Source organism: Xyrauchen texanus, chromosome 44 (genome assembly GCF_025860055.1).
Source record: "Xyrauchen texanus isolate HMW12.3.18 chromosome 44, RBS_HiC_50CHRs, whole genome shotgun sequence".
Lineage (NCBI taxonomy): Eukaryota > Metazoa > Chordata > Actinopteri > Cypriniformes > Catostomidae > Xyrauchen > Xyrauchen texanus.
Window position 1 is genome coordinate 1,273,109 of NC_068319.1, and position 22,604 is coordinate 1,295,712.

General features: G+C 38.8%; 2 protein-coding genes across 5 annotated transcripts in view; one reads left to right on the forward strand and one right to left on the reverse strand.

Annotated features, from left to right (window-relative positions):
- Positions 1-9,716, forward strand: part of LOC127636399 (netrin receptor UNC5C-like) — a 246,330-nt gene extending 236,614 nt beyond the window's left edge. The window contains exons 13-17 of one of the 2 annotated variants that reach the window (XM_052116850.1): positions 507-740; positions 1,048-1,197; positions 2,952-3,116; positions 7,409-7,587; positions 8,624-9,716. In XM_052116850.1, coding sequence (XP_051972810.1) covers positions 507-740; positions 1,048-1,197; positions 2,952-3,116; positions 7,409-7,587; positions 8,624-8,783 — 888 coding nt within the window. In that variant the 3' untranslated portion in view covers positions 8,784-9,716. The remainder of the gene's footprint in view (positions 1-506; positions 741-1,047; positions 1,198-2,951; positions 3,117-7,408; positions 7,588-8,623) is intronic. The other variant, XM_052116851.1, reaches the window with a different exon arrangement.
- Positions 9,717-15,102: 5,386 nt separating this feature from the next.
- Positions 15,103-22,604, reverse strand: part of LOC127636411 (bone morphogenetic protein receptor type-1B-like) — a 94,584-nt gene continuing 87,082 nt past the window's right edge. For all 3 annotated transcript variants that reach the window (XM_052116870.1, XM_052116868.1, XM_052116869.1), the window contains 3 exons: positions 21,439-21,614; positions 21,083-21,213; positions 15,103-19,309 (listed from right to left, as the gene is read on the reverse strand). In XM_052116870.1, the coding sequence (XP_051972830.1) occupies positions 19,184-19,309; positions 21,083-21,213; positions 21,439-21,614 (433 nt within the window). In that variant the 3' untranslated portion in view covers positions 15,103-19,183. The remainder of the gene's footprint in view (positions 19,310-21,082; positions 21,214-21,438; positions 21,615-22,604) is intronic.

Genomic DNA, 22,604 nt, shown 5'->3' on the forward strand with positions numbered 1-22,604 from the left:
TGTGTGTGTGTGCTGCGTGTGCATTACAATTATTTTATTTTTTTAAATAAAAATATAGAAAGAAAATTACAAATAATAAGAGAGAATACGAATTTTAGTAATGACATGATCGTGCCATGTAATAGAAAATGTCAAATTATCTGATATTTTTTATAACTAAAATAATAAAAATAGTTTTTATATACATAAATATATAAAAGGAGGTTATTTTATTTTTATTATTTATAATATATAAAAACAAATATATATTTTTTACAACTTTTAGAGTCATTTTCTATTAATTAAATGAGCTTTTTGTTGAAAGTTTTTCAACAGCATGAAATCAACATGAATACAACCTTTACATTAAGAACATAGTACACATTCATTCATTTATGTATTTATATATTAAGATTTTATTTCTTTGTCAATTTGCCAATTTTAATGTTACTGTCCCATTGATGGAATATTGAATACTTGAAATCAGAAAAGGTTTATTGTCCGTTGACAAAGCTCCGTTCATGCAGGATGTGGTGGTTGTGGGCGAGGAGAACTTCACGACGCCCTGCTACATTCAGATGGACGAAGAGGCGTGTCACATCCTGACGGAGACGCTGGGCACGTACAGTTTAGTGGGTCAGTCTGTGAGCGCTGCCACCACAAAGAGACTCAAACTGGCCATCTTCGGTCCCGTCAGCTGCACTGTACTGGAGTACAACATCAGAGTTTACTGTCTGGACGACACGCAGGACGCGCTGAAGGTCAAGAGTCACATGCACCATCAGTCATTCATCAGCACTGTTACCATAGCCATTAGTTGCATGTCCTTTCGAGTGTTTGTGCGAGTGTTTGTATGAGTGGGTGTTTTTGCATGTATTTGAATGTGTTTGGGTGAGCAGCAGATGTAGTGTAGGTGTCAGCATGCATATGAATATAATCTCAATCACTGTGAGACACCCACACATATAAACACAACAAAACACACAATTAAACACGAGCATAAAGTGTGATAGAACTGTGCGTCTCTTTCCTACTGAGCTCTGATGGACTTCCTGTTTGTGTCTTCAGGAGGTTCTTCAGATGGAGACACAGATGGGTGGAAAGTTACTGGACGAACCGAAGTCTCTGAACTTTAAGGACAGCACACACAACCTGCGTCTGTCTCTGCACGACGTGCCACACACACTCTGGAAGAGCAAACTCCTCGCCAAATACCAGGTACAGAGTCGCATCACACAATGAAGCACACGAGGTTTGGAGAGTTTGTAGTTGATCTTTGCGTAAGAGCGCATCACTGATGTTAGAGCGACATTCTGTAAATGTTCTTGCAACGTGCATTTTTGGATGATATAACCCTTTAATATTAAAAGCTTTGAATCATTTAGCACAGGCTTTTACAGTGGCGATAAAAAGTATGTGAACCCTTTGGAATTTCCTGCATTTATGTATTAATGTCCCCAATTTGTAACGCCCAATTCCCAATGCGCTCTTAGTCCTCGTGGTGGCGTAGTGACTCGCCTCAATCCGGGTGGCGGAGGACGAATCTCAGTTGCCTTCACATCTGAGACCGTCAATCCACGCATCTTATCACGTGACTTGTTGAGTGCGTTACCGTGGAGACGTAGCACGTGTGCAGGCTATTCTCCGCAGCATCCACGCACGACTCACCACACGCCCCACCGAGAGCAAAAACCACATTATAGCGACCACAAGGAGGTTACCCCATGTGACTCTACCCTCCCTAGCAACCGGGCCAATTTGGTTGCTAAGGAGACCTGGCTGGAGTCACTCGGCACGCCCTGGATTCAAACTCACAACCCCCGGTATAAATGTATCTTAGAATGTGATTTAGATTTAGTGTAGGTTGGAAAAAAGTATGTGAACCCCTATGCTAATGAAGTGAACAAAAGCTAATTAGAGTCATGAGTTGGCAAACCTGGCATCCAATTAATGAAATTAAATCGGAGGTGTGGGTTAGAGCTACTTTGACTTGCTTAAGACTTGAAGGAATCATTGGAACCGGTTAACATCTCTGTTCATGAGTCTACTATATGGAAAACATTAAACAGGTATAGTGTTCATGGCAGGACATCATGAAGGAAGCTGCTGCTTTCCAACAAAAACATGATTGTGCACCTGAAGTTTGCCAAAGACCTCCTTAACACTCCACAACGCTACTGGGAAAATGTTTTGTGGATTAATTAAACTAAGGTTGAATTGTTTTGGAATAACACGCAGCACTACATATGGTGTTAAAAGGGCACCGCATACCACATCGACCAGTTATGAAATCCAAGGGTTCACTTACTTTTTCCCCATCACTGTGAAAGTGTAATGGGATGTGTTCCATAAAGACATGTGGAGTGGTGGTGGTGTAGTGGGCTAAAGCACATAACTGGTAATCAGAAGGTTGCTGGTTTGATCCCCACAGTCACCACCATTGTGTCCTTGAGTAAGGCACTTAACTCCAGGTTGCTCCGGGGGGATTGTCCCTGTAATAAGTGCACTGTAAGTCGCTTTGGATAAAAGCGTCTGCCAAATGCATACATGTACATGAAATATTATAATTGTTGTGTCTTGTTATCTTGAGCACTTTGTGTTTTTCTACACACGTGACCAATGGGGTTCACATACTTTTGCCACTGGATCCAAATGAGGAACATACTGTAAGCAATAACAGCTGTAATAGTACAGAAGCTGAAGTAGAACAATGAGACTGTATGACAAACGTTAATGAATGCAACCTTATTGTAAAGAGGTTTCCAAACATTGTATCCAATATTTCTGCAGAAGCTGCTGTACATTAGACCAAAATAGGTTTTGCACAGAGCCGGTCTGCGATTTGTATTTGTCAAGATGGACCAGCAAGTAGGAATCGTTCAAACTGCTGCAGACAGACTTTTGGGGCACTACAGATCTATTCTAGCCACTGTCTTTGTAGTTCACGTTGTCATTCTCTCTTTGTCTCTCAGGAGCTGTCGTTTCAGCAGGTGTGGAGCGGATCTCAGCGTAATCTTCACTGTACGTTCACACTGGAGCGTTTCAGTGCAAATACAGTCGATCTCTGCTGTAAGCTGTGTGTGAGACAGGTGGAGGGAGAGGGACAGATATTCCAGCTCAACACCACCTTGTCTGAGGTCAGTACATACTACATGCCACAAATCGCAATTTTGACTAGGAGGAGGGCGTGACCGGGCCGCGATGGTGCACGGTAGGCACTGAATCAGCTGATCAGTGGTAGAGCGAGATAAAGGGGAGCCGGAGGCGCCAGTTCGAGAGAGAGAGAGAGAGAGAGAGAGAGAGGGGCGCATGTGGCCACATGTGGCATTCTCTCTTTGTTTTAAGTTAATTTATAGCATTAAAGTTTGTTGACTGTTTAGCCGGTTCCCGCCACCTCCTTGCCCACCTTTACCTGTTACAGTGGTGCTGAAACCTGGGCGGGAGGAAGGATTCGCTGTCGCAGGATCCTCGCCGTTGCCATCCACCAGGGGAGCAGCTGCGGCCATCTGCCTGAAGACGGAGGGGTTGCTGCCGGCTGACGAGAGCAGGAGGAACTGCTGCTGTCTGCTGAGAAGGGGAGGTGAGGTTCCGTCCGCCAGGGGCCGGAGGACTCGCTGCCATCCACCTGAGGACGGAGGGATTGCTACCAGCCGCCGAGAGACGGGGGAACCACTGCTGTCTGCCGAATAAGAGGAGGAGTGGTTCCGTCCACCAGGGGCCGGAGAACTCACCGCCATCCACCAGCGGAGCAGCCGCGGCCATCTGCCTGAGGACGGAGGGATCGCTGCCAGCCGCCGAGAGACGGAGGAACCACTGCTGTCTGCCGAATAAGGGGAGGAGTGGTTCCATCCTCTAGGGACCGGAGGACTCGCTGCCATCCACCAGGGGAGCAGCCGCGGCCATCTGCCTGAGGACGGAGGGATCGCTGCCAGCCACCGAGAGACAGAGGAACCACTGCTGTCTGCCGCATAAGGGGAGGAGTGGTTCCATCCGCCAGGGGCCGGAGGACTCGCTGCCATCTGCTGGGGGAGGAGTGAGTTGATATCCGCCAGAGGGCAGAGGAGCGGTTTGAGGACCAGGCGACAGCATGTCCGGGAGCCGGCGATTAAGTTCTTCTCTCTCTCTCTGTGTGTCTTTACTCCTCCCTTCCTTCTCCCCACGCCTCCCCCGTGGGTGGACTGCCGGCTGACAGAATGGACGGAAGGACAGCGTCTCCCCTCCAGAGGTGGGGGGGGGGGAGTAAGTCAGTCCTGTGGCGCCCCGGCCTGAATCAGGCAGGGGAGTAGTGTGACGAGGAGGGCGTGGCCAGGCCATGATGGTGCGCAGCTGGCGCTGAATCAGCAAATGCAAACACATTCTGGGCCCTAGAATGTCTAACTAGTCCTAGGCCGTTCGGTCCCAATATCGATAATTATCAAAAACAGTTTGAACTTTCGAGTCATCGACACAAACAAGTACAAAGTGACCGTGGCCACTTGTACATAAATGGTTTTAACTCTTGAACGGAATGAGCTATTTTCACAAAATTTGGGATACTTATGTACGGGGTCAATCTGAGGACACGTGGAAATAATTGTGCACCTAGGCCTATTGGTGCGCTATAACCTTACAATAGCTCTAAACCATTAGTCTGATCGACTTAAAATGTTGCATGCAGTGTGTTTGTCCAAAGTTCCATTAAGATTTATGAGGATAATCACATATTTAGAAAAAACATGGCCGCCATTGACTAATCAACTTTGAGCAGCTGTTAGACAAGGTTAACAAAGGCCGATCAGAGTGAAAATTGGTTGGCCTATTTGACTGTCTAACCAAGAGGTCTCTGCAAAATTAGAAAAATAATTGACCACTGGGATGCGCTCTCACATTTTACATGTGTGTAAATGGTTGTGTATTATGTGGTGTTTCACACAGCTACACGTTATTGTCATCTAATAATAGATCTCCTCATTCTGAACTACTTTGCCTCGAGAACCATTTGTGTCAGTCAAATGAGACTTTAAAAACATACTTTTGCTATTTACTTCTAGTTTTTTCATTCAACATCATCAAAACCTGTTCAGGAAGAATCTGGGGACAGCCCAGATCAATAATAATTACTTTTTATTTTGCATGCCTATAACAGGGTCATTCAAAAATATGGGCGTGGCCTAGTTTGCCCTAAAGCCTATAACTCCTAAACAATAAATCCGATTTTCTTCAAATTTGGAACACATATGCAACATGAGATTCTGACGAAACGTGCCAAATTTGGTGGAGATCAGACAATAGATGGCACTATAACTGTCAGGAATGTTAAAGATACCATATCTCTAATGGTTCTCAACATGAGGACTCATGGATCCTGTCACCTTAAGCTTGCTCACAGGGGGGTCTTTATTTTCTATTTATTTGAAGGCGCAATTTACAATCATGTTTTGTTTTTGTTTTTAAACCGCACTATTATGGCTCGAAGACATTACCAAATTACAGCTTTTACTGTTAATGCATCATTTTCCGTAAAGCTGCTTTTGAAATGATGCGTGTTGTGAAAAGTGCTATACAAATAAAAATGACTTCTGTTTTAGGTGCTAACAGACTGTCTTATTGAAACCTAATATATTTTACATACGTTCTTAAAGGCCCTTGATTGGTTGAACCCTGTTAATTGCTGCTTGCAGCTCTCTCTCTCTCTCTCTCTCTCTCATATATATATATATACCTGCATTCATTATAATTAATGCAGCCTACATCCAATTATTCCTGACGAGCACATTTTCCATGTGTATATATAAGGAGCATGTCGCTGTCATAATATGCCATAAAGTACGCAGTTAATGCACAAAAGAACATGAGACACAAATGGACCATATTAACATGCATTAAATACTCTTACCTGTGCCGTCTTCATTTATATCGATGCTGATTGACAGCTAATGAAAAATATAATAGGACATTGAAATGCACTTGACCAAAACTATTTGTGCATGCTGTCTCGCCAAACCACTAATGTCCAAGACTTGGTGCCAGCTTGCGCAAAATGCCAACACTTTTTGGCCACGCCCAGTGACGCATCACACAGCACTGCGCTCAAGACGTAGCGGTCTTTAAATAGTGCCCTGAATGTTAAAAACACAGCTGATTCAGAGATCTTCTGCGACACTTATCACAATCAAATCCAGCTGACATTTTGGCGCAAACGACAGGAAGTGAGAAAGAAAAGAGCATTAGAGAGAATGTCAGGATGGGTGGGGGGCAGTTGATTTACCGTTAATCTTTAATCCTCATCGTTCAGATGGTCTTCCTTTCATTCGCTTTGTCTCTTATTTCTGCTGTCGTCAGCTTTACCCAGCAGCACCTCTGACTGTATGAGCGTCTCCTCAGATAATTCTCCTAAACCCTGATGATGTCACATTTCACACTTTCTGTTTTAATGCTGAAGTCAATCATTTGGGTTTCTATAACCTCCTGAGACCCGAGCGTGACTGCTGTGTGCATTTTCCATTTCCCTTTTTGATTTGTAACTAGTAGCACCTAAGAAACAAGCAAAGAAATGTTCTACAAATGCATGTCCTCATATGTGGACTGCGGGACTCCGTATTGTACAGTGATAACAATATACGTAAATTACAAGATTTATAATAAAATGAAGCTAAACGACCCACAGATGTGTTAGAGTAGAAAGTTATTCAAAATAACATGTTTTTTCAGCTTTTGAGGGAATTATGTCCCAAAATCCACGTATGTGGACATCATGTTTATCGGCACGCTGACTTGCTAAAAATCAATGCGTTTTTTAAAGCAGCATATCAAACGAAACTAGAGACTCTCCTCTTTACAACCAATGAGGTTTCAATAATAAAACATAAAGAGATTTCTCACCAGAGGCACTTTTGTTGGTGCTGTGCCCGTAAAAGCGCTTCACAGAAATCAACGGCATGCTGTTGTGTCATGTGACTCAGTGCGGCAGATGTTTAACCCTTAAATGACAGTCTAGAGTCTTGTGAACAGAATTCAGTCAATTTATATTAATTCAAATTATGTGTGGTATATAGCAAAGCCTAAATACAACGTCCACACAAGTGGACACAAGGATAAACAGCTGGAACTCTGGGACTCTTCGTCAACATTTTGGATGCAACAAAAGAACAAGCCTTTTTGAAACTCTCCCAAATGTATTGTTTCAACCTGTACATTTTCATTCTATCAGTCATCAATCAACATGTACAGTTACAGTAATACATGTATACATTGTGTAGAAGCAAATAGTCCCTCATATTCTCGGTTCTTCTCAATATAGTTCATTAGCTGAACTGTAGACTGGTTATGGCTGCCAATCAAAGATGATTCTCCAAACACATGACTGATGTGTTCGCAGATGTTGTGTATCTGTTTTCTGAACAGTGATTCTGCAGTTGTGTGACTGTGTGTGTCTCTGTTTCACGTGCAGGACTCTCAGTGTATCGACACGTCTCTTTTGGATCCGGCCAGTAACATCACCACACTGGTGGGTCCGAACGCCTTCCGGATCCCGCTGTCCATCCGACAGAAGCTGTGCGGGAGTCTCGACGCTCCTCAAACGCGAGGCAATGACTGGAGGATGCTGGCGCACAAACTCAACCTGGACAGGTGACGACTGTGTGTGTGAGTGTGTGTGTGTGTGTGTGTGTGTGTGTGTGTGTGTGTGCGTGTGCGTGTGTGTGTGTGTGTGTGTGTGTGAGAGTGTGTGTGTGTGAGTGTGTGAGAGAGAGTGTGTGTGTGTGTGAGAGAGAGAATGTGTTTGGTGTAGTGTGTGTGAGTGTGTGTGTGTGAATGAGTGAGTGTGTGGTGTGAGTGTGTGTGTGAGTGTGTGTGTGTGTGTGTGTGTGTGTGTGTGTGTGTGTGAATGAGTGTGTGTGTGTGAGTGAGTGAGTGAGTGTGTGTGTGTGAGTGAGTGTGTGAGTGAGTGTGTGAATGTGAGTGAGTGTGTGAGTGCGCGTGTGAATGTGTGAATGAGTGTGTGTGTGTGTGTGAATGAGTGTGTGTGTGTGAATGAGAATGTGTGTGTGTGTGTGTGAATGAGTGTGAGTGTGTGTGTGTGTGAATGAGTGTGTGTGTGTGTAAATGAGAATGTGTGTGTGTGTGTGAGTGAGTGTGTGAATGAGTGTGAGTGAATGTGTGTGAGTGAGTGTGTGTGAGTGCGCGTGTGAATGTGTGAATGAGTGTGTGTGTGTGTGTGAATGAGTGTGTGTGTGTGTGTGAGTGTGTGAATGAGTGTGTGTGTGTGTGTGTGTGAATGAGTGTGTGTGAGCGTGTGTGAGCGTGATGTCAAAGTTCAAAACAGCTCAAGTCTGACTGGTGTTCTGTTAAATATTCTGTGAATCGTTGCTTTCTTAAAATGTTTCAGTTGTTCTTTTGTGTCGTCACATCATTTTAAATCTTAAAATACTCTCATCGTTTTTGTTTATTGTTAATTAGCAAATGTTTCAATAAAACCTCTTAACTCGGTTTAGATCTGTTGATGAATCTTTGTTCATTAATCTTCATCTGTTTCCTCTTAAGTGTATTAAAGTTTTTTTCTGCTTTTTCTCTGTGATTTTGTCATGCAGAATTTTCACTTTCATTCTAGACAACAACAACAAAACAAAACAAAAAAACATTATTTCAGTGTCTGTGTGTGTTTCAGGTATCTGAACTACTTCGCCACAAAGTCGAGTCCGACAGGTGTGATTCTGGACCTGTGGGAGGCGCAGCACTTCCCCGACGGAAATCTCAACCGCCTCGCCGCCGTGCTGGAGGAGATGGGTCGCCATGAGAACATTGTGTCCATGGCAACAGAGCACTGACACCTGTCCAGAGTGTCGAGCGCAGGAAGTTCCCGGGAAGTGTGAGAGCGTGAGTCACAGCGGGCGGCCAAGATCGCTGCCAGAATCACCGTGGAAACATGCGAAGCACTTCTGATGTCGTTTAATTCTTCAAAGAAAAGTGACTTGGAAGGTGAAAATATAAAGAAGAGGAAAGACTGCGGCCCTGTCTGTATTACTCCTGGTACAGTTTTTTATTTGTCAAATTAGTTTCTTAGGAAACGCGACTTCTGCTGTCCAAATACTGGACCTACAGCCCCCCCTCACCCTCCTTTCTGGGACGTGGGATAATCAAAACAGGAAGTGGGAGTGGCTAACAGGCACTACATCAGACTCATGATTTCTCCCAGCTTATTCATTAAAAATATGAGTTACATTTACATTTATTCATTTATGGCAAGCGGAGTTGATTTGAGCATGTGCAGGATGTGAATTATAGATATTCAATTTTCAATAGTTAAAATCTTAGTTTTTTATATCAGTAATTGATATCAGGCCAAACTATTCTAAATTAAATCTTGTAATATTTATTCATATATTTAGATAAAGCATTAAATGCAGAATTAAATTGTTTTTTTTTTTAAATAAAAAGAACTATAAAATCTTAAGTTGGTCTCTTAATCAATAAATGTCTCTTGTATTTTATTTTAGCACTAGTTTGCATCTTTTTTTTATTATTATTTTGGCCCTCCAAATGATCTGTGATGCACTCTTGTTCAAAACGCAATTACAGCGATCTGTCTTACTTAAATTAGCAACTTGTAAATATGATAATTTTATACCAGTAATTACATTGTCACTAGTGAAAATGCCTATTCCTGATATCAACAATTGACTGCAAACTCGTGAGAGGTGAAAAAGGGAGAGTGTAATAGTAGGTGTTCCAGAAGTATATTTTCAGTTAACCCTTTATAAAAAAATGTTATGCTTAAACCGTTAAAGTCTCTGTATAGGTATCATTCGAAAGCTTAGAATGTGAACTTTTCAGAAATATCCATCACTTCTGCATTGATATTGCTTAAAATAACAAAATAAGGCTTCAAAACATTCACATTGAAAATTAGCGCCCCTAGAGGTAAGGGGTATAAATATTTATATAAAATAAAAGTCCTTCATATAGCACATAAATGGGCAAGTCATATATCAAATGAAAGCTCTCATTCTCAGGAATGTGACTGTATAGTTTATTTTGTTGCACTAATAACACAGTTCAAAAGATTTTCAAAAGAATCACAAAGTGAAATGTGATTTATTTAGGACATTAAATACAAACGTCTCATTTATGCACTGATAACTGCTGCTGTAAGCACCCAAATAACCGAACACTTAAATCTGATTTTACTTTAGGATGTACTCTATAAAATGAGCCATTGTTTACTTGTCTGTGAGTTTGCTTGTGTGAATAATCCAATGTTATATCTTAGATGTCCAGAACAAAATATGTGATCCAGCAAGGAGTAGCATGCCAAACAAATCATCCCAAAAAAAATTCAACTATTGATATTCACATCAATATCATTGAGAGGAGGATCTCAGCTTTCTAATGACCCCTAGATTGAGCTTGTAGTCCACTCAGAGGCCGAGATATTCAATGAAACGCAAATGCAAGGGTGTTGCTAGAACTGAACATTAGACTGAATGTCTATGGACGAGCACATCTGTAAGGGGTATAATGTGTTAGAGCGCCACCTACAGTTCACATCTGTGAGGGGTATAATGTGTTACAGCGCCCCCTACAGTTCACATCTGTGAGGGGTGAAATGTGTTAGAGCGCCACCTACAGTTCACATCTGTGAGGGGTATAATGTGTTAGAGCGCCCCCTACAGTTCACATCTGTGAGGGGTATAATGTGTTAGAGCGCCCCCTACAGTTCACATCTGTGAGGGGTGAAATGTGTTAGAGCGCCCCCTACAGTTCACATCTGTGAGGGGTATAATGTGTTAGCGCCCCCTACAGTTCACATCTGTGAGGGGTAAAATGTGTTAGCGCGCCCCTACAGTTCACATCTGTGAGGGGTGACGTGAGTTAGAGCGCCCCTACAGTTCACATCTGTGAGGGGTATAATGTGTTAGAGCGCCCCTACAGTTCACATCTGTGAGGGGTAAAATGTGTTAGCTAGCCCCCTACAGTTCACATCTGTGAGGGGTATAATGTGTTAGAGCGCCCTACAGTTCACATCTGTGAGGGGTGAAATGTGTTAGAGCGCCCCTACAGTTCACATCTGTGAGGGGTAAAATGTGTTAGCGCCCCTACAGTTCACATCTGTGAGGGGTATAATGTGTTAGAGCGCCCCCTACAGTTCACATCTGTGAGGGGTATAATGTGTTAGAGCGCCACCTACAGTTCACATCTGTGAGGGGTGAAATGTGTTACAGCGCCACCTACAGTTCACATCTGTGAGGGGTGAAATGTGTTAGAGCGCCCCCTACAGTTCACATCTGTGAGGGGTATAATGTGTTAGCGCGCCCCCTACAGTTCACATCTGTGAGGGGTGAAATGTGTTAGAGCGCCCCCTACAGTTCACATCTGTGAGGGGTAAAATGTGTTAGCGCGCCCCCTACAGTTCACATCTGTGAGGGGTGACGTGAGTTAGAGCGCCCCCTACAGTTCACATCTGTGAGGGGTGACATGTGTTAGAGCGCCACCTACAGTTCACATCCGTGAGGGGTAAAATGTGTTAGAGCGCCACCTACAGTTCACATCTGTGAGGGGTGAAATGTGTTAGAGCGCCACCTACAGTTCACATCTGTGTATTGTGATGGAGGTGATGGAGGAAAATAATTTTTCTAGTACTTGCTGCCATCTAGTGGAATAAAATAAGACAATTTGGAGGGAGATGGAGTTACATGTAACCAAGTTAGGACAACAACAAAAAAAGTTTTTTCAAAAAGCAATTATCACAATATTATAAACACATGTATTATTAGTTATGCATAATTTAATCTTTTTTGTGTGTGTGTGTGTGTGTGTTCTCTGAAAAATGTGATTTATTTATTTTTTTGTTGCAATTATTCCAGAGAATTAGTCCAGCTTTTAAATTTAAGTGTGAATAATAGTGGGCAGCCGTCCAAAAATGCACGAGTTTAAAGGGTTTTATATTTTGTTTTGTTATTTTATATAAAGCTTTTTTATGTAGGTGTTTAAGTTTAAAGTAGCTCTTTCAAGTAATTTTAATAAGGAAAATCTAACCAAACAATTTTGGGCAAATTAGCTTCAGAAAAGTTGACTTTAGCTGAAAGGCGAGTAGTTTGCCTCCCTGATAAATGCTCATTTTTGATATCTTTAATTACTCTTAAATAATTTTGGAATCTGAAATCAAGCAGATATGTTAAAGTCTATCTTACTAGTTATAGTAATATTACATATATCTGAAATCAACATTGCTTCTAGTAAAAAGCACGAAACTGAGCATCTTTATCTGAGCCCGTATTCACAAAACATCTTAAGGCTAAAACAAGCTGCTAACTCGGAAATGTAGGAGCAGCTCTTAAAAATGAGGGGCGTGTCACTTCTCATTTTAGGAATCATTACATTTTAATAGAGTAATTCATGAAGCATTTTAACATTAAAAGTAGCTCCTAAACCCACAACTGAGGACTTCTAAATCCTTAAGAGTGAACCACAAACTATCCAAAGCACGACTGCTGTCGTCAATCCACATTAAAAACTAAATTTTAGAATATTATTATGACACAGACCGTCTAAAAAGGTATTATAAAGGTAGAGCCGATGTATTTTAATGTTATAATATTATTATGTTGACATTGACCTTTAAAAAAGGTATGGTTCCTATGGATGTTTGCTTGCTGCAGAGAAAAAGGGGGCATTCATGGGGAATCATGGCAATCGTGGGGGCTCAATCGATCGAACTGTCTGTCTGTGTCTGTCTGTCTGTCTACTGTATGTATGTTGTGTGTGTGTGTGTATATATATAGGGAGCTGTGCAATGTGTGCAGCCTTTAGCCTCCTTGTTAGCGTGCCCGCCTGCGCAGACGCCAGTTCGATTCCTGCTGGGAATGGGTCGAGTAGGACCAGTTACAATGGTGCAGTGGTGCCGTGACCCGGATGGGAGTGAGGTTTGAGGGGGTGAGTGTAACACAGCCAGCTGGTAGATAGCTGTACAGTGTGTAAACCTCACTCTCCTGACCTCAAGATGTGCACTAGCGACTGATGCTAGAACCTGTAGACTTTAGCCTCCTTGTTAGCACACCTGCATCCTATGCCGGAGACACACTTTTGTGAGATACTGTATATATGTGTGTGTGTGTGTGTGTGTGTGTAACTGATCCTACTCGACCCGCTCACATTTCTGTAAATATTTGATTATATCTTTTCATGTGTGCAGCTTGTATAACAGTGTAAATTTGCTGTCCCCTCAAAATAACTCAACACACAGCCATTAATGTCTAAACCGCTGGCAACAAAAGTGAGAACACCCCTAAGTGAAAATGTCCAAATTGCTATGAGGTGCCATGTTGAACTTCCAGTGACCAGTATGAGGGAGTGTGAGAGTGATGACACCAAATTTAACACACCTGCTCCCCATTCACACCTGAGACCTTGTAACACTATCGAGTCACATGACACCGGGGAGGGAAAATGGCTAAATGGGCCCAATTTGGACATTTTCACTTAGGGGTGTTCTCACTTTTGTTGCCAGCGGTTTAGACATTAATGGCTGTGTGTTGAGTTATTTTGAGGGGACAGCAAATATACACTGTTATACAAGCTGTACACTCACTAATTTACATTGTAGCAAAGTGTAATTTCAACAGTGTCATCACATAAAAAGATATAATCAAATATTTACAAAAATGTGAGGGGTGTACTTACTTTTGTGAGATACTGTGTGTGTGTGTGTGTGTGTGTGTGTATATATATATATCAGTATATATCGATGTCTGTCTTTTCTGACAAATAGCAGTTTCCTGTCTACCAATCACTGTGGGCGATTTTAAAGAATGCACTAATAAAACGTGACATCTTATTTTAAGATTTACTTACTAAAACTTGCTCTTAGCAGTTTTGTGAAATAGGCTTTAAGCAAAAACTCTTAGCTAGGAACTCTTTGGAGAACTCGTAGTGGTAAGATAAAAATGGTTGTGAATGCACATTTGAACTAGTAATTATTCATATTAAAAAAATCACATTTTTACCAGTAAGAAGTGCATTGCTGATATGTGAAATTAGAAGTTTAGCTAGTATGAAATTAATTATAGAAATATCTGTAATTGCATTTTGAACAGGAGTGAATGACGGATCACATGCTAGTGAAAATAAAGACGTTTGATATCAACAATAAACATTTTAACTAGTAAAAATTGAATTATCTATAATTCATATCCTGCGCGTGATTCAATGTCAGAAGGACTAAAAGCGCATTCAAAGATTTATGTTTGATCAGAGTGTTTGTTCCCTTGGAAACGAACCCTTTACATGAATATATTTCAAACTGCTTCATTTATAATCATTTATTTAGATTTCAATGCACACTCATATCGTTTTTTTATGTATTATCTCTCTTTATTTTGGATTATGAGCGCTGGTTTGTGATTGGCCACCTCATTTGCATTGTTTAACGGCACCATCCGGTGAACAGACCCTGCAACTACACATGCACGGTAACATCACGCCTCCTGTAAATATATGTGCATTCAAAACATTGTAACTGTAAAGTTGAACAGTATTCTGTGATCATATTCTTCTTAATTGCATTTTGTTGCATAGTGACTTTTATGTAATCACAATTTAGAAACAAACAAAAAAAAAAAACAGAGGAACTAAAGATCTTTGAGTGTCTTGAGATCTTCACGTCTTGGTTGGGGACACAAACATGGAGGAATTACTGGACACTATTTCAGGAAAACTTGTGTCTAGAATTCTGACGTCGCCCCTCATGACATCATCAGGTCCAGATGTGAGAACAGGCACATGCTGTTTTGCTCTTTCTTTGTGACATCTGCAGATATTTGCCTCAAATCCTTTTGTTTGTGCAGCTTCAAAGCTTCTCCAGGTTTCGTGGCGATGGTGAGACTTTCCTGAGTTTACTGTTGCACCTTGAACGTGCAGCAGCGTTTGTGTGGCGAATCAGAGAGATGTTGAGGTGTGACCGCGGTCCTGAACACAGGTGAACAGTCACATACAGCAGTGATCCTCAGCTGGTTCTGTTATTATACTGGACATTGAGTAATGACCCGACACAGTACCAAATAATCATTTAATATAGTCTGGGTCAGTATGTGTGTGTATGTATATATATATATATATATATATATATATATATATATATATATATATATATATATATATATATATATATATATATACATCTGAATTTTTTCCCCTACAGTCCCAGAACCCATTTTGGGGTCTCGAACCACCAGTTGAGAAACACTGTTATTATCGCAAGTCCTTTTGACATTTAATAATGTGCAGGATATGAATTATAAATAACTATAATTACATTTTTGCTAGTGAAAATGCCAACTCTTGAGATCAGCAGAGGGATTACTACATGTGTAAATGAATTTTAATATCAGTAATTGTGTTACGGAAATGATGTAAATTCAACTAGTAAAAACATGATTCTTGATATCTGTAAGTGTATTTTTACTAGTAGAATTTACAATGTAAAACACTCCTGTTCAAAATAAAATTACAGATATCTATAATTAATTTCTTACTCAGTTCACATATCAACTATGTGCTTCTTACTAGTAAACATTGTAATTTTTTTATTGCCACTAGTAAATAAAACTTAATTCAATATGTTCATTTCAGATGTGATTGTAGCAAGAAAGCATTTTAGGGTTTTATTAAAAGTAAATATATGTATGATAAATATATATGTTCAAATTAATTTACAAATATTACAAATTTGTAAGACGTAAATAACTGATATATCGAAATTTTTAACCATAAAAATGGAACGATGCTACTAGTAAGACGTAAATAGCTGATATATCGAAATTGGAATTTTTACCAATAAAAATGGAACGATGTTACTAGTAAGACGTAAATAGCTGATATGTCAAATTGTAACGATGTTACTAGTAAGACGTAAACAGCTGATATATTGAAATTGGAATTTTTACCAATAAAAATGGAACGATGCTACTAGTAAGACGTAAATAGCTGATATATCGGAATTGAATTTTTAACAATAAAAATGGAACGATGTTACTAGTAAGACGTAAATAGCTGATATATCGAAATTGAATTTTTACCAATAAAAATGGAACAATGTTACTAGTAAGATGTAAATAGCTGATATATCGAAATTTTTAACAATAAAAATGGAACGATGCTACTAGTAAGACGTAAATAGCTGATATATCGAAATTGAATTTTTACCAATAAAAATGGAACGATGTTACTAGTAAGACGTAAATAGCTGATATATCGAAATTGGAATTTTTAACAATAAAAATGGAACGATGTTACTAGAAAGACGTAAAAAGCTGATATGTAAAATTGGAACGATGTTACTAGTAAGACGTAAATAGCTGATATATCAAAATTGGAATTTTTACCAATAAAAATGGAACGATGTTACTAGAAAGACGTAAATAGCTGATATATTGAAATTGGAATTTTTACCAATAAAAATGGAATGATGTTACTAGTAAGACGTAAATATCTGATATATCGAAATTGGAATTTTTACCAATAAAAATGGAACGATGTTACTAGTAAGACGTAAATAGCTGATATATCGAAATTGGAATTTTTACCAATAAAAATGGAACGATGTTACTAGTAAGACGTAAATAGCTGATATATCGAAATTGGAATTTTTACCAATAAAAATGGAACGATGTTACTAGTAAGACGTAAATAGCTGATATGTCAAATTGTAACGATGTTACTAGTAAGACGTAAACAGCTGATATATTGAAATTGGAATTTTTACCAATAAAAATGGAACGATGCTACTAGTAAGACGTAAATAGCTGATATATCGGAATTGAATTTTTAACAATAAAAATGGAACGATGTTACTAGTAAGACGTAAATAGCTGATATATCGAAATTGAATTTTTACCAATAAAAATGGAACAATGTTACTAGTAAGATGTAAATAGCTGATATATCGAAATTTTTAACAATAAAAATGGAACGATGCTACTAGTAAGACGTAAATAGCTGATATATCGGAATTTTTAACAATAAAAATGGAATGATGCTACTAGTAAGACGTAAATAGCTGATATATCGAAATTGAATTTTTACCAATAAAAATGGAACGATGTTACTAGTAAGACGTAAATAGCTGATATATCGAAATTGGAATTTTTAACAATAAAAATGGAACGATGTTACTAGAAAGACGTAAAAAGCTGATATGTAAAATTGGAACGATGTTACTAGTAAGACGTAAATAGCTGATATATCAAAATTGGAATTTTTACCAATAAAAATGGAACGATGTTACTAGAAAGACGTAAATAGCTGATATGTCAAATTGTAACGATGTTACTAGTAAGACGTAAACAGCTGATATATTGAAATTGGAATTTTTATCAATAAAAATGGAATGATGTTACTAGTAAGACGTAAATAGCTGATATATCGAAATTGGAATTTTTACCAATAAAAATGGAACGATGTTACTAGTAAGACGTAAATAGCTGATATATCGAAATTGGAATTTTTACCAATAAAAATGGAACGATGTTACTAGTAAGACGTAAATAGCTGATATATTGAATTTGGAATTGTTTCCAATAAAAATGGAACGATGTTACTAGTAAGACGTAAATGGCTGATATATCGAAATTGGAATTTTGACCAATAAAAATGGAACGATGTTACTAGTAAGACGTAAATCGCTGATATGTCAAAATGGAACGATGTTACTAGTAAGACGTAAATAGCTGATATATCAAAATTGGAATTTTGACCAATAAAAATGGAACGATGTTACTAGTAAGACGTAAATGGCTGATATATCGAAATTTTAATTTTTACCAATAAAAAATGGAACGATGTTACTACTAAGACGTAAATGGCTGATATATCGAAATTGAATTTTTACCAATAAAAATGGAACGATGTCATTAGTAAGACTTAAATAGCTGATATATCGAAATTGGAATTTTTACCAATAAAAATGGAACGATGTCATTAGTAAGACTTAAATAGCTGATATATCGAAATTGGAATTTTTACCAATAAAAATGGAACGATGTTACTAGTAAGACGTAAATAGCTGATATATTGAATTTGGAATTGTTTCCAATAAAATTGGAACGATGTTACTAGTAAGACGTAAATGGCTGATATATCGAAATTGGAATTTTGACCAATAAAAATGGAACGATGTTACTAGTAAGACGTAAATCGCTGATATGTCAAAATGGAACGATGTTACTAGTAAGACGTAAATAGCTGATATATCGAAATTGGAATTTTGACCAATAAAAATGGAACGATGTTACTACTAAGACGTAAATGGCTGATATATCGAAATTGAATTTTTACCAATAAAAATGGAACGATGTCATCAGTAAGACGTAAATAGCTGATATATCGAAATTGGAATTTTGAATGTGCCTCTTTATACTAAGAATTAATGTTTTTTACTAATATTTAGTCCATTGCTGATCTTAAGATTGATAATTTTAACATCGTACACATGATTATTTGTCAATGTGGCCTGCCATATTGCTATAAACTGCAGATATCAGACAGCACTGTGTCCGGATGCATGTGATAACTGTAAAATATTAATAGCCATTTGAGTGTTTGAAAATGACATTTTCTCTTGTACAAGTTGTCCAAATTTCTGAAGCTATGCAAATTCTGCATCTTTTATAAAACATACATACTTAACAAACGCTAGCAGTTGCTTTCCATAGTTATCATACGATTATTATATTTATAGTAATAATGTTACTTATTCTTTATGGCACGTTCATGATGTAATTTGCAAACACTTGCATCTCCTCTGTGAAGTTTCTGTACAATATGTAAGAAAGAATTTTTAAACAAGTAATAAATTATATTTATATGCAACACAGAATAAAGCGTTTCATCCACTTTATTAAAGGGGAATGTTAAACATACATTTTCACTCCGTTTACATAAACTGGCATGTGCATATGTTAAATAAGGCACAAAGACTGGCAAGACACCCTGAATGATTGTACAGGATAACGCAAGAAAACATTATTTACATTCATATATTACAAGGACGGACTCAAAGAGGAACACTGACACTTGAGTAACATTTTCAATGTGGCCCATAAACCTGTTGGTACATTTTTAAACGAGCGATTGCGGATCAGATCACGGCCCGCTGTGCCCCACATCTGGCCGGTTTGAGCTTTCACAGAAAGCATGATAAAGCCGCTGCGCCTCACTCAGGACGGGACGAGCATCACAGTTTAATGTCCTGAGACTCGGACATCTTAGTGAGCGTTTTCTTGACGCGCAGGGCGGTCAGACGAGATGCAGGATTGTACGCCCAACATTCAGTCATCAGTTTACCCATCTGCCTCAGACACTGAACAGACAGACATTAAAGATTAATGCACAGGAAACATATGTTGTGATTATGAATAGTGTCTTCATTAACACCTCTGCAATGAGAATGAGGAATAATACCTATAGCTATTATTCTATAACCGTAAAGGACATTTCTAGAATGTTTGGAATTGGCTCCTGAACGAAAAACCCCCAAAACAAATGGGAACCACATACTAACATTAGAGGAACATCTAAACAGGAATGCAGAAATGTATATTTTTCTTTACGGTTCATACACCGCAAACATTGAACCTGTATATTGTACTTTTAAGCAAACAAACAAGCCAAAATCTGCCACTGCAATAATGTATTTTAGTGTTATTCATTTTTTAACCCTTTAAGCTCTGAAGGTGTTTTTAAAGATTTCCTGTTTCAGTGGCAAACCCAAAATGAAAGGATTATAACTCGACCAAAAAACAAACCCAATGACGATCAAGTGTTTGGTATGATTGTAAAGAAAACTTTACATTTAATGAACTTTTCTTATTTTACATTATATATCTGGGTGTAAATAAGGTGGCTCTGGCTATTTTTCAATCGTGTCATCTGTGGATAATTTTGTTGATACGACAAAACAAAAGTTATTGCAAATATAGTGTCCAAAAACATCTCCAAACAAATAAAAGATAATAATTGTACATAAGAACTAATTACACATGCAAACACAACAATGACTAAAGGTTTGCATAGCATGCAGACATGATTTTAGTCATGAGATTTCACAGAATGAGTTTCATTCTGTGTCATTTGAGTCATCATTGAGTCTGTGACGTGTATTTGGCGCCATCTCCTGGTGGTCATATGTAACATTGTGCTTCATGTGGATTATCTAATGATCTATACATCTGATTATCTTGTGTGTGGACTCGTTTGAAAGGTAATCACAGACTCTAAATGATATTTTCTATTCTGTTTATATTTCGTAAAGTTATAAGCGAAAACGTGGCATAAAAGCAACATCAACATAATTATCAAAGACATATAATTAGCTGTTACTTGCCATATTTTTATTTGTGAGTAAAACAAATAGTCTGTTTGTATTTTACTCGTTAAGAGCTTTCCAACAACATATGACACATGAATATTTGATCAGTTTGATGTTTTTACTGACTGCAATAATATATGTACATTGAGTCTCATTCTGTGTCATTTGAGTCATCATTGAGTCTGTGTCATGTATTTGGCGCCATCTCCTGGTGGTCATATGTAACATTGTGCTTCATGTGGATTATCTAATGATCTATACATCTGATTATCTTGTGTGTGGACTCGATTGAAAGATAATCACAGACTCTAAATAATGGTATGTGATATTTTATGTTCGGTTTATTTTTCGTGAAGTTATAAGTGGAATATTAGGAACACCTGTTCACATGCAACATAATTAGCTGTTACTCGCTATATTTCAGTCTGTGAGTAAAACAAATAGGTTGGTTGTATTTTACTCCCAACAACATAAGATGCATTCAAAGCACTTGTTCAGTTTTGGTCACAATATCTACATGCATTGGAAAAAGCTTCTAAGCTTTCAAACGACACCTATTTTGTGTTGCTCAAGACTGCATTTATTAACATTTTCTCGTAGGCCCATCTGAACTTAAAGGGTTAAACATGCTAATATGCTTCAAAAACTTAAACCAACCGCTATATTATCTTTATAACAAAGCACATACAAATCAATTAGGAACTCATAAAATGTATCTTTCTCATTTGGTAAATTGCTTGACACAAATATAAGAGTGTGATGTACCTCGTCGCTGCTCCAGCGGTTTGCAAACGAAGGTCTGTGTCTCTTGATACACACCACCTCTCTCATGTCTTCATATGACGGGTCTGTGGGCACCATATCATGATACGGCAGCTGATATTCCTCCACGATACCTGCACAAACACACAAACAACCGTTACAGTATAATCAATCCTCGAAGTCAACATCAGAACTGTCTTAATGTTCCTAGACATACTGTGAACAATTCACCACATTATTACATTATTCTAAAGTTGGAAAATCAATATTAACCAATGACATGCCTCTCTGAGAAACACGTGACATTACAGAAGTGTGTTGTGAATGCAGTTGCATGTTTTTAACGGGTTTGAACTGACCGCCGGACACGCATCTCCTCGCAATCTCCCACAGGATGAGCCCGAAGCTGTACATGTCGGCCATGATGTACGACTGGAAGTGACTGTGGTTCAAAGTCTCGTCCAGAACTTCAGGAGGCATGTAGCGTTTTGTGCCCACACGCGTGTTGGGCGGGATGTCCACTTCATTAGTGTCACTGAGAGGAAATGGGAATAAAAGTCACACAGTGTTGAATGTGGAAGAATCACATGAGAGATGTTACGTTGTGTTTTAGAATGTTGAAGTGCTGCTACATTTGTATCCACACTCATGAAGTTACAGTTCTAAAATGAATTCTACAGCGATGTCATGTGTTTAGTTCATAATTGAGTGTTTCTTCAACATTTGTCAAGTAGTTGATATTTAAACCGACTCTTTTAGACTTCAGACTTTCAATATTAAAAATACTTCTTACATGTTTTAAACTATTTGTTTAGTAGAGTGATATTAACACAGTGAGTGTTCATTTATTTCAACAAGATTAGAATGTTTGTGGATCAACTTTGCTGTCTTGAAAAAGCCTGGTCAAAGTTTATGACAGACAGATATAATGATCAATAGAGAGAGCGACAGACAGACAGACATAACGATCAATAGAGAGAGCGACAGACAGACATAACGATCAATAGAGAGAGCGACAGACAGACAGACATAGCGATCAATAGAGAGAGCGACAGACAGACAGACATAACGATCAATAGAGAGAGTGACAGACAGACAGACATAACGATCAATAGAGAGAGCGACAGACAGACAGACATAACGATCAATAGAGAGAGCGACAGACAGACATAACGATCAATAGAGAGAGCGACAGACAGACAGACATAGCGATCAATAGAGAGAGCGACAGACAGACAGACATAACGATCAATAGAGAGAGTGACAGACAGACAGACATAACGATCAATAGAGAGAGCGACAGACAGACAGACATAACGATCAATAGAGAGAGCGACAGACAGACATAACGATCAATAGAGAGAGCGACAGACAGACATAACGATCAATAGAGAGAGCGACAGACAGACATAACGATCAATAGAGAGAGCGACAGACAGACAGACAACGATCAATAGAGAGAGCGACAGACAGACATAACGATCAATAGAGCGACAGACAGACATAACGATCAATAGAGCGACAG